The following is a 12,741-nucleotide window of genomic DNA, read 5'->3' on the forward strand; positions in this document are numbered from 1 at the left end:
TATATATATATATGTATTGCTAACTTTGTGTTCTAAAATGTAGTGGTGCCTACGTCTTCATTTATTTATTTATTTATTGGTAATATGTGAGAAACAGGAAGATCGCGCATCGGGCACGCGGACGCTGTCAGACGTTGCCGGTCGTTCAAATCTTGCTGAGAGCCAATCAGATGCGTCCAGGTCACAGGTGCCGTGTTTGTAGCGGAAAAGAAGATGGCTGCTGCGAGGAACGGAAAGAGTGGGCTGCTGGAGAAAGTGAGGATTAAAGTTTTATTGTCGGAGTCAGCGTAAAATAAAAACTCAGGTTTATATTTTCTAAAAGAGTTTAAACTGTAGAAGTAGAGGGTCAGGTCTCTGTGGACACGGTGCTCTCAGTCTTTGCATTGGGGTTGCTGTTACCGAGCTAAGCTAATGCTAACAGGCTAAAATAAAATTATTTTGAATAAAGATTGAAATAAAACAGTCGAAAACAGTTGATAAAGAAGTAGCATGTCGTTCTGTTTGTGCTGTATAAATGAGTCAGTTCATGTTTAAACTGCAGCGGTTCCTTCAGTTTCCTGTTTCCAGCTGTTACACACAGGCTGCTGCTCGACATGCAATATAATTTTATGTAGCTGTTAAATCACACAGAGTCACTGTTTGGCTACAGAACAGTGTGTCAGATCAACGAGGCATCGGGTCAACTAACCGGCCTCAGTTTGAGATCATAACTACGTGGTCTGTGAACACATGTTCGCGCAGGAAACCGACGTGTGTTTGTACTTTATTTAAATAAATGAGGCAGAAGTCGTTCACTGAGAGCTCTGATTCCTTCTGTTTTATCGTGAGACTTTTCCACACATCTCTCATCTCCAAGAACCGATCTGTAGACCTTAGATCGCATCCGGTGAAAGAGCCCTCCTCCTGTCTCTGATGCTGTAACTCAGCTCACAACCTCACAACTGTTGGAGTAATTGAACACTAAAGTTCTGACTTGTCTTTGTGACGGTGATGATGTTCAGTTTGTACTGAAACTGTTTATCAGAGATTTACTGTGGCGAAGGTTGTGTGGTGTAATTAGTTTTCTATCAGCTAAATCAGACTGCCTCAGTTTGAACTGACCAGTGACACAGCTGATGTTACTGCCTGGTTCAAGGATACTGTAATAAATGTCAGGTCAGTGGTGGTGCCGCACACTGATAATCGATCAGTACTGATTACTCCTGTGGTCAGTATCTTCGTCTGACTGTAAGAAGTCTCAGGAGCTATGTGAACCATATGGATAAAACATTCACACGGTGTAACCAGGGTTTTTCCTGCATAGAGAATTGCGAGGCGGTCGCCTCAGTCAAATATCGTGCCGCCTCCCGATAAATTTCTACTAGGCCTACTTGTTTTCTCGGTACTGGTGGATTTGACATTTGCAAATGCAATTGCGGCTGTACGCCACCACGGCAATGTAGTGGCGCTGTATCGTAATCCGTGCATCAGGTAGAGCCATCCGAAATTGCCAAAGAAGAAGAACACGAACGCGCTAGAGTTTCTGCCTGCGGAAGGAGGCGGCGACCTGATTTGAGTGCAGACATCATTAGTTCTTCTAATGTGGGGGAAAAAAAGTTAATTCATGTTACTGACGAGATACGGTTAATTTGTCAGGACCGAAAGTAGGCCTAGTCCTCAACCACAAGTGGAAGGTGACCCCCCCCCCCCCCCCCCCCCCCGCCGTACACCTTAGTACCACCCACGCCTAATTTTCGGCCAGGAGAGACCCTGGTAATGTGACAGTATCCTGGTGTAATCTTGAGCCCAGAGAAGTGGATTTGCTTCATCTGGCAGATTAAAGTCAGACCTGATGTTAAGGATATTTTAGATTCTTGAGGTATGCTCTTAATGTTGGACCATTAAGAAATGATAATTAAGACCTTCTAAAGCTATACTCAGAATTATCATGTTTTTTAGAACGGTATTATTTCCAAGCGTGTTGTCCTTTTCATGTTGATGATGTAGACCAGTATGTGAAATCATTTACATTAATCTGAATTTCTTAACACCTTTGAAAGCAAAGTCACAAAGAGCTTTGGGCAGATTATTATTTTTTTTAAAGTGCTGAAACATCAGTAAGCCTGTTAATACATTGATTTGAAAACAAGCTGATATTGCTAATAATTAGGTATTGATTGTGTGTGTTTCAGTGGAGGATTGATGAGAAGCCAGTGAAGATCGATAAATGGGACGGAGCTGCTGTGAAGAACTCTCTGGATGACGCTGCTAAAAAGGTTTTATCCTTATTCGAAATTGGATAATATTTATATACGGATTCTAAATGTATCTCATGTCTGATTCTTCAATGGTGTACAATAATTAATTTAGTTTGGGAGTGGCAGTGATTTGGGGCTGGTGATGGATGGGTAGAAGGAGGTTCTATTGAAAAAGGATAGCTGCCTATTTAAAAAAAAAGAAAAAGAAATCGAACAAATGAACGTGAACTAGTTCATTTTCATCTGTATGAATTGAACTTTTTAAGTGTGAACTGGCACAGCACTGGCGTACACACAAAAACCATGTGTACACTGTTTCCCGCACATGAACTGGTCTTTGTAAACACAGACTGTGTCACCTCACTCATTCCTTTGACCATGTGAACACATTTTTCCAAAGAGATCCAAGTTAATGAGAAAATACAAAATAAGTAGAGACATGTAATTTAACATAAAATAAAATAGCCAACTTCACGGAGCTTCATTCATTATCATCAGTATAAGATCTCCTGTTTACACACCAATAACAAATTTACAATTCATAAACAGAAGTAATTGTGTTCGTGCGCAATGTTTCCTTCAGCATCGTCTAATGTCCTTATTATTTATTGTGAGTCATTCTGTAACTGTTTGATACTATTTGAATATTAACTAATCACAGTGTTAGAGCCTCCAGCCTCATTAAGATGATTCTAGTCACAATAAATTAAGTTCAGAGTAAAACAGGTGTTGAATAATATTCTGTCTGATTCCTTTTGTTCTTCTTCCTCATCTTTCTTCTCTGTGTCTGATCACTTGTGGCACAGACTGTGTTTTTTATACAAACTGATTAATTAAGGGAGTGTCTTCATCAATTTATGGCTAATTGTGGAAGTGGAAATGAGGCTCGTTCATGTACACCCAATTTCTCAATGAGTGAAATTTCTAAAGCTGAACCATGCGAACGCATGGCTTTATCATTCTGACAAAAAGAATGTGTATTACTATTCCTGGTTTTGTGTGTTCATATAGTTCTAGTCATGAATCTACAGAGTTTTGTGCATCTGGCTTCTGGTTTTTCAGTTTGTCTTTGACCTGTAGACAAATGAACGGACCCTCCTGCTCTATGTATCCAGACTTTAGTCTGACCCAACCAGCAGCTGTTTCTAACTCTGTTGTCCTGCTACTGTGCCCCCTGTAGGTGCTGTTGGAGAAGTACGGGTATGTGGAGAACTTCCAGCTGGTGGACGGTCGACTGTTGATCTGTACCGTTTCCTGTCTGTTTGCCATGTTGGCTCTGGTCTGGGACTACCTGCACCCGTTCCCCGAGTCCAGACCAGTCCTCGCCTGCTGTGTCATCTCATATCCTTCAGCTACGCAGGAAGTTCACCTGAGTTCACCTGGCTGTAGCAGAGCTGTCAGTTATAGCAGAACTAAACCAGAACCCAGAGTCAGACTGCAGGACTGGCAGGATGGTTGTATAAGTGAACACTTATAATTAGTCCTAAAATCTGATCAGATCTTCATCTAACTTACAATAATGAACAAACACAATCGGCTTTAACTAATAACACACACATCATTGTGTTGTTCAAGTATTAACAGTGCATCTGAAACAGTGTGTGAACAGAAGCTAAATGGAGTCAGGAGTTATCAGACCTGGAGTCAGTCAGTGAAACCAGATTGGAGGTTGTAAGTCAGAGGCACTTTGACTTATAAACAACACTCAGACATTTAGAGAAACATCAGCTGATGTGAACCAGGCCTCACAACAAAGATCTCAGAGACTGAGGATGAAGAGGAGATGATGAGCATGAAGCTTAAAGGGTCACAGAGTAATCTGAAAACCAGGCCAGTCAGAGGTTCACTGTATTTTGCGTGTGTGCTGGTTTGTTCCCTAACTCGTCCTCCATCACATACTTCATCATGATGGGCATCCTGACTCTGTACACCTCATACAAAGAGAAGAACATCTTCCTGGTGGCCCTGCAGAGAGATCCAGCTGGGATGGATCCAGACCACATCTGGCAGCTCTCCTCTTCCCTCAAACGGTCGGTCTCTCCCTCTAGTCATCCTACTCTTTATTGTAACTCTCATTGTTTATTTCACACTCATACTTAATCTGCCTTTTATTTCACTGTTACAAGATGTTAGACTTTGTAGTAGTTTATCAGTGAAAAATGACCTGGTCCAGTCTGATGGTCGTTACACCTTCCGTTTATATTTACATCATATGTTGTCTTCCTCTATGTGTGTGGCTCTCCAGCAGTAGAGTTCAGTCATAAAACAATATTTACTGTATGTGTCAACTTCTATTTGACTGCAGTAAGTTCAGTTTATTGGTTGGATAGAAAGAAACATTTTTATGATTTCTTGTCTGGACCACAACAGTGAGACCAGTTCTATAAGCCTGAATGTCGTTGACTGATGAGTGAGGAAGTTACGCTATTGGTCCGGCTGAGTGTTGGAAATCCCTCATTGGTTGTTGCTTTTTTAAAATGATTTGCCACGAACAAGCAATGTTGAAAACTCAGCTCATTTGTAGATTTACTGACTTTTCAGAAGCTTTACAGACTTTTTCAGAAAACACCTGGTGACCAATTTACAGACTTTTTGATCAGGTCTTTTCATTAATGTGTTGGAAGAAAAATAACATATATACATTGACTATACAGTCATTTCTTTCTTTCTTTTTTCCTCCTTTCCTATCCATACATTCACATATTACAAACTAAAAACTAATTTTATCTGCATTTACAGTTTCAAAGTGAGTTGAGAATGGCTGCCAAGCATCAAAGAATTTCTGAATTGATCCCTTTATAGTAGTATCAGTACAGAACAGACACTGATGCATCTGTTAGTTTGACATCAGCCTGATATCAGAGGTAGAGACACAGATCATCGATCAGTCAAACACAAACAAATCTCAGATCAGTAAATACAAAAGTCCTGTTACCTGCAGCAGGAGAACCAGTTGACCACCTGGAGTCATGACATCCTGTTACCTACAGCATGTGTTCATGTGCATGTCACAGTACAGCATATGGAGTTGCTGTTGTCTTTTGTGCTGCTTGTAATAAGATGATGTCAGACATTTATCACGTTATTCAAATGAAGTAATCAGACTATTTTTACTGATCACTGAGGTTAAACAATCACCACACTCACTGAATGTGCTGTCACAGGTTTTATTTCAAACTTTTTGCTACACTTCTCCATAAAACAAAAGACATGAACTCAGCAGCTTGTCCTTCTTTTGTCTTTTTAGTTTACGTCTGTGTTCAGTCAGAAATGTGTTTGTGTGTAGTTGCAGACATGAGTATGAATTATTCGTCTAGTCTCGTTTAGTCTGTGGAGAACAGTGAGCTCTGGGTGCTGACTCGTGGAGCTGATGTTCAGTGCTGACAATGTCTCTGTTTTCAGGTTTGATGACCAGTACACGCTTAGAGTTTCCTTCACTGACGGGAAGTCAAAGAACTGGAGGGAAGCAGAGTTCACCAAGTCTGTGTCGACTTTCTTCGACGAGAACGGGACGCTGGTGATGGACCAGTTTGAAAAGTGTGTTTCCAAACTCCACGACACACTGGCAACAGACAAGAAGACCAAATAAGACAGGAAGCAGTCCATCAGACCACAACCACAGTTTGGTACTGATGGAAGATCATAGTGTTTCCCTCCTCTCACCCAGTTCACTGCTTTCATTTCGTTTCTGTGAGGACCTGCACAGAGACGATCCATCACACCAGCTTCTTCAGTTTGCTCAAAATTCCCACATTTTCATTTTATTTTGTGTTATGAATATGTTGATGTGAGGCCACGTGTTGTCTGGGTTTGGTTTATGACATTATGAAATAACCTTATGTGTTTAAAGTGTTTATACATGAGTTCAAACAGGAAACAGCTGTTGGAAGTAATCAGCTAATCAATAAATTCACCAAATCAGACATGTGAGTCTTCTGAATGAACTATATCCGTGTTTTTAATTGGATAAATTCGATTTAAAAGTGTGAACAGTGTTTGACAGCAGCACGTCAGTGTCCATCTCTCTGTCGTCCACCTGAACGTCCTGATTGATTCCACAGCATCTGATTCGATGAGCTGTGAACAGAACATCAGAGTATCTCTCAGATGTCAGTGTGTCAGTTAATGCATCACTTCATTATGATAATGTTGCTTTGACAAAGATAATCAGTTCATCAAGCAAATAATCAGTTAAATAAATAATGTCAAATGGAGACATCTGCTGGTGACATATGGTATTACACAACACATCAGTATGAAACAGTGAAATTCAGGTGCTGCTCTCCTCTTTGGTATTTTGTTCATTAAATGTTTAAGTTTTTCAGCAGTTTACAACTGTGACATGAAGCTGATGATATTAAAACAGTCTTTGTGTTTTTATGAGATGCTGACAGTGCAGAGATGAAATGAGTTGTCAGGACTCAGACCAGGACGCTGTAGTTATGTGGTCTGCAGGATTTTAACGTGCTGTTTGTTGACACTGCAGCATCTCTGTGTGATGGATTCTGTCTCTGCAGGGTTCAGATTTTCATAGACCTGAAACCAGTGAACAGCCTTGAGAGGAGGGAAATTGAATAGCTCAACATGATGTCTGTGGTCACATCAGAGCTTTTCCTCTTTCTCAGAACGGTTTTCTGTCAGTCACAATCATCATAAGACGGTTTGATCACAGCAGGAAATTAGAAATATTAATATCTGTTGATCTGATGGACATGTCTGAGTGAGACTTGTGACCTTTCACAGCATCTGCACTCGTCATGTAATGATTCCATTTGTCCTTCAGATCATCACCACTTTCTCATTAGAGCTTTTGTCTCTTTGCAGTTTAAACATTTAGGAATATTCAGCATCTGATCGGATGAACAGTTTGACAATTTATAAGTGTTAACACTTGTTTTTCTTCAGAGTTAAACGGTTTAATCAGTCAAAGCAGATGTTAAGGTTATTGTCAGTATTTCTGTGTGAAAGTTAAAATAACATTTCAGCTCCACAACAGTTTGATCTACAGACTCAGGCTCAGCTCCATCCTGCCTCATACTGTGACTCATTTTAACACACAGCTCTTTAGGCTTCATTTTAATAATAACAAGTATAATATAATATGAGTCAGACTTCTTGTTTGTCACCAGTCACAATGCGACATGTCACTGGTGGGCGGGGCCATGTGAGGGCGACTTAAGGGAGCAAAAACACCTGTAAAGGTGGAAGACAAACCAGCAGCGCAAGGAATCACAAAAAAAAAAACGATCAGGAGCTGTGACGTCAGCTGATGACAGGTGGGATTCTGCGGAGCCAGGAAAAAAAAAAAGAAACTAAGAAACAGAAATAAAACTAGACATTTTTGTTCCATGGCGTCACAGTTCTGAGCTTCTCCTTAGTTGTTATTTTTATCTCAGTGTCGAACATCTTTACCGACAGTGACACATGCTAATTAGCATCATTAGCATTTATCACTGAGGCTAACAGGCCTGTTGTGATGCTAATGCTTCAGACGACAGTGGGTTAGTATTCGTATGTTGATGCCTTACAGCAGAAAGTGGACTGAATGTCGACCAAATTTTTATTTTGAATGTTTTGTATCATTGTTTTTGTCAGAGCCTTATTCTCTGTAACTGTCAGTGAAAACATTAAAGATGGAGATTGTTACTGAAATACGACGACGACCACTCGTTTGTGACTATGACTGTAGTACCACAGGCCAGCCAGCAGGGGGAGCACTGGTAATATGACTGTACTCAAGCTGCTCTCCTACAGAGACCAGATGGTTCTGATGGTGTCGGTGAATTATATTTAGTGCTCAGTCTGGTTATAAAAGATGATACAAAGATAAACTGAAATGATCAACTGCTTCACGGCTCAGTAAAAATGTCAGGTTTATTCACATCCACAACCTGTCTTCAAGTCCTGGTTTTAAAGTCTTCTGAATCAGCAGGAGACCAGAACAAAACTGTGGACCTAAAGTAATTAATAACTGTCTGCATTCTCAACATAGTTTCTTAGTAAAATAGGTTTATATCTGTAAGTTGTTGATAGTTTTGGTATCAGAACTCAAACATGGATCTAATGGCAGAACAGCAGATTAGTCTCCTGTAATTAAGTTAATTTAACCTCATTCATTCTTTAATTATTCTTTAATAAACAGGAATGAAACACAGCAGCTGTAACTTTCCCTCTCACATTCACCAAGCAAGTAAGCAGAGACTCATTTCAAACTGACTCAAGTTGAAGTACAGCTTTTTTCTTCTCCACAGACAGCGGAGTCTGTTTCTGCGGGGGTGGGGGTCAGTGACAGGGGCGGGGCCAGCAATCAGGGCTGGTGTGTGTGGGTGAGACGTGATTAGATGTGCGTGAGGGAGGCATAGTGTGGGAGTGTTGCTGTCTCTTGGCCATGGCCTGTCTGATGGCCGCCTGGTCTGTCCACAACCCCACCGTCACCAACTCCATCATCATGGTGAGTACTGAGGACTGACTGGACTCAGACTGGACTCAGACTAGAGACATCAGAGTGAACAGATTGGAGACACATAGTGTCTAATGTTGCTCAGACTGAAGGCAAATGTGAGATTTGAGATATTGAGCTGTGACACAGTTTAGACATCTAGGACACAGTGGACAAATTGTTGAGAGACATACTGGAGTTATATTGGTAATGTGGACAAATAGTTGACACATATTAAATGTAAAATGGAGAAACAGTTAAGTCACAGTGGAGACATACTGAACATTTAGTGGAGACAGTTCAGACATGATGGAGATTAAACGGAGATGCAGTAGAAACATTATAGAACACAGTCGACATATACTGGAGACATAGGGACACATTATAGATATATATGATGGAGACATGTAAGACAAACAGTGGACACATTAAACAGATGGTTTATGCAGCTTTTCTGGTCTTTTCAACCTCCTCAAAGAGCCTCACACAGGAACTAGGAATCAGACCCTGTGATCAGTGGACAACCTGCTCTAGCACCTGAACCACAGCAGACACACACCACAGACACATAACAGAACTGGAACAGACACAGTGGACAACATGTCTCCATGTGTGTATTCAAGTTGTAACAGTGATGCAGGTGATCAGTTGATGTGTGCATCAGTGTTGTGGTCGTTAATGTCGATGGTGATGATGATGGTGATGATGATAATGGTCGGCCAGGCTGTTTTTCAGCCTGCTGGCTAAGCTGTACTCTGTCCTGCAGATTAGTGTCCCATATGGAGCAGGCTGTCCCACATACACAACAACAGAGAGGCAGCTGACAGCTAATCTGACCACATCACTGCTCTGCATCTGCTGACGCTCCACGCCAGCACAGTCCTCTGAACAGCAGAGCAGGCTGAGCACACACTCATGTACACATCTCATTACAAAGACTGCAACCTGTACACCCTGTACACCCTGTACACCCTGTACACCCTGTACACCTTGTACAATCTGTACAACCCGTGTAACCTGTGCATGTGTCAGTCCTCTAACTATAAATCATGAGCACTGAGCGTGTTCCATGTTCTCCACAAAGAACCTGTGAGGTAGAGTCTGTTTCCCACAAACACAGACGTGGAGCAGCTCACCTCAGATCTTCATGTCTCTGGTTCGATTGAATGAATAGTGAAACAACATGTAGGTTAAAGTCAGCTGGTGTTGATGGAGGGTTAGGAATCTCTGTGAGACTAACACATAGCTGCTGATTAATTTCCTGTGAACGAATTGATGAACTGATTAAATAATCAATGAAAGGACTGATCGTTGAAGCTTGACACCTCAGTCTGAGGCAGAGATTGATACAGGCCTACCTCTGTATTTGTACAGTGTTGTTAGGTGAGTCTGTGAATGTAAACAAGTCAATATTGGGTCTGATGAAACTACATGAGTCCAGAAACCAGAGTAAACTGTTGTGGTGTGGAGAACCCTGGTCACTGAGACCTGGTCTGTTCAGGCTCCTGGTTTGTCAGGTGAACATTAAAGTTCAGACTCTCACCTCAGTCTCTGATCTGACCCTCAGAACACGAACGGGCCACCGGACCTGATGTTGGACCCCCGGACGGTGTGCGTTTGTATGGACGAGGTGGTCAGTAAGCGGCCGGTGGGCAGCCAGCAGACGCCGCTGCTGCAGGGACACCTGAAGAAGGTGGACAACAACCTGACGGAGGCCCAGAGGTTCTCCTCGCTACCTCGGAGACCGGCGGTCAACATCGAGTTCAAAGACGTCTCCTACTCCGTCAGAGAGGGCCCCTGGTGGAGGAAGAAAGGTACTGAACCACATTTGATACAGAATTTAGATTTTAAAGGGGCAGCCCAACAGTTGAATCCTGTGGTCCTCAGCTGGACGTCACATCTGTTCATAGTGTGTTCAGCTACATCACAGTGAAGCAGCATCAGTAACACACTGACATCACACATTGATACATCACTGTAGGATTATTCTTATTATGTTAGTATTGTCATTGTGAGTTTGGTCGGTCAATGAGATGTTCATGAAATCATCCACATGAGAAACACACACACTCCTGCAGGTTAAACTGGCTTCAGGTTACTGTCAGTCAGCAGGCTGTGTTAAAGACAGTGTTAACCTTCCACCTGCAGCTCTTCTGTCTTACACAGAGTCCACCTGGATAAACCTGACAGTGTTTCACTCACACTCCTCAGTCACACTGCTCACCTGATGGAGGCACAACCTTTTAAGGTCTCTCTAATCTGAACCACCAGCAACACACTGGTCGATTTAGATAAGTGTCTGAAGGTAACCAGTTAACCTTTATTAAGAAAACACACTTGATCCCTTGTAGGAAACCACATGTGATGACTTCACACATGAAAACAGGCATAGCAAGCAACACTTTATTATTACCTGCGTCTGATTTTGGATGCTGTGTGTGTGTGTGTGTGGATTACCAGGCTGTAATCTGTTAATCTCAGTCAGGGTCTCCTACTGTAAATAGCTTCAGGTCAGATTAGAAGCAGCTCTGTTACTCGACACTGAGGAAATAAAATACAAACATGAAGACGACAACAGAAACACCAGCAGCTGCCACTGATGATGCTTCACTGAGGCACCAGACGCCCTGTCAGTCTAAATACACACGGGCAGCCGGGCAGACACTGGCCCAATGTCTGTCACATCAGGTGTTGTTTGATGTGAGTTTGAGAGGGTGATTAATCACTTGATCAATCATTGATCTGACTGATGATTGGTCACATTTCTCACAGGTCAGAAATTTGTGTTGTGTTGTCAAAGTTCTAAATATATATTCCTGCAGTATCATAATACATGTTGTAGTATTACTGCAGTAGTATTTTACATGTCTTCATATTACTGCAGCAGTATAATACATGTCTTAATATTACTGCAGTAGTATTTTACACAAGTTGCAGTATTATATTGATTGATATGAAAATGTTCAGAGATTATTGCCATGAATTAGAAGATGATATAACAAACAAACAGACTAATATTTGAGAGCTTTTTGCCTGTTAGATTATGAGGAAGTGAAACGTTCAGTGAATGTGGACAGAAAAGCTTGTATCATGTTTCAGTTTTTCAAGACAAAAGAAAGAAAAGACTTAAGAACAGAAGCTGCTGGAACAAAAAGCTCAGATCTGAAATCTGATCTGAGATCTGCTGTTTTATAGAACCAGTTTAAAAAGAGTCATAGAGCTCAGAGCAGCCTGCAGTCTGTACAGTCTACAGTCGGATTAAAATATCACAATGTGATCTGCTCAAAACCACAGGTTTGTTTTACATGAAGAAAAATGAAAGAAACCTCAGGAGTATCAAGGGGAAACAGTGACGCTGCATCAAATAGTATTTGGCCTGTTGTTGGTCTGACATTGGCCTGTTGTTGGTCTGACATTGGCCTGTTGTTGGTCTGACATTGGCCTGTTGATGTATTGTGGTTAGGGTGTTGGTCTGTTGTTGGTCTGTTGTTCTCCTGTTGTTGTCCTAATGTTGCCCTGTAGTTGGTCTGTTGTTGTCGTGTTGTTGACCTGTTGTTGGCCTGTTCTTGGTGTATTGTTGGCCTGTTGGTCTGTGGTAGACCTGCTGTTGTCCTGTTGTTGGGCTGTTGTTGACCTGTTGTTGGTCTGTTGTTGGCCTATTGTTGACCTGTTGTTGGTCTGTTGTTGGCCTGTTGTTGACCTGTTGTTGGTCTGTTGTTGGCCTATTGTTGGTCTGTTGTTGGCCTATTGTTGACCTGTTGTTGGTCTGTTGTTGGTCTGTTGTTGACTTGTTGTTGGTCTGTTGCTGGTCTGTCACTGGTCTGTCGTTTGTCTGTTGTTGGTCTCTCTGAGCTGCTGTTTTGTTGTCTTGAGTCTGTAATGAGACGCTGTCAGAGTCTTTAACAGATCAGATTCCTTCTGGAGCAGCAGTTTAACTCTTTGTTGTTACAGGGATTAGAAAACAAGAGTTTCACTGAGAACAATCCACACCACACCTGCTAAGGTGTAAGGGAGACTCCTGATCATGTTGTTGAGGTGAACTGTGTTCAGAGCTGCTGCTGCTTT

General features: G+C 41.8%; 2 protein-coding genes across 2 annotated transcripts in view; both read left to right on the plus strand.

The window, feature by feature from the left end:
- Positions 1 to 108: 108 nt before the first annotated feature.
- spcs2 (signal peptidase complex subunit 2) lies at positions 109 to 7,889 on the plus strand. Its single transcript, XM_087176963.1, has 5 exons — positions 109 to 255; positions 2,172 to 2,255; positions 3,418 to 3,577; positions 4,132 to 4,267; positions 5,640 to 7,889. Exons 1-5 carry the CDS (start codon positions 214 to 216, stop codon positions 5,824 to 5,826), a joined length of 609 nt encoding a protein of 202 aa, XP_087033089.1. The 5' UTR covers positions 109 to 213; the 3' UTR covers positions 5,827 to 7,889.
- Positions 7,890 to 8,565: 676 nt separating this feature from the next.
- The window catches only part of abcg1 (ATP-binding cassette, sub-family G (WHITE), member 1), a 19,129-nt gene continuing 14,953 nt past the window's right edge, over positions 8,566 to 12,741 (plus strand). Inside the window, exons 1-2 of the mRNA XM_023417499.2 lie at positions 8,566 to 8,688; positions 10,244 to 10,490. Coding sequence (XP_023273267.1) covers positions 8,626 to 8,688; positions 10,244 to 10,490 — 310 coding nt within the window. The 5' untranslated portion in view covers positions 8,566 to 8,625. The remainder of the gene's footprint in view (positions 8,689 to 10,243; positions 10,491 to 12,741) is intronic.

Source organism: Seriola lalandi, unplaced genomic scaffold, assembly GCF_002814215.2.
Source record: "Seriola lalandi dorsalis isolate HSWRI2012SDOR001 ecotype SW California unplaced genomic scaffold, Sedor1 jcf7180002054575, whole genome shotgun sequence".
Taxonomy (NCBI): Eukaryota; Metazoa; Chordata; class Actinopteri; order Carangiformes; family Carangidae; genus Seriola; species Seriola lalandi.

Coding starts and splice junctions, on each gene's coding strand:
- spcs2 (XM_087176963.1), top strand. CDS start 214: ATGGCTGCTGCGAGGAACGGAAAGAGTGGGCTGCTGGAGAAA. Junction 3,578..4,131: donor CCTCGCCTGCTGTGTCATCT/CATATCCTTCAG, acceptor CGTCCTCCATCA/CATACTTCATCATGATGGGC. Junction 4,268..5,639: donor CTCTCCTCTTCCCTCAAACG/GTCGGTCTCTCC, acceptor CTCTGTTTTCAG/GTTTGATGACCAGTACACGC.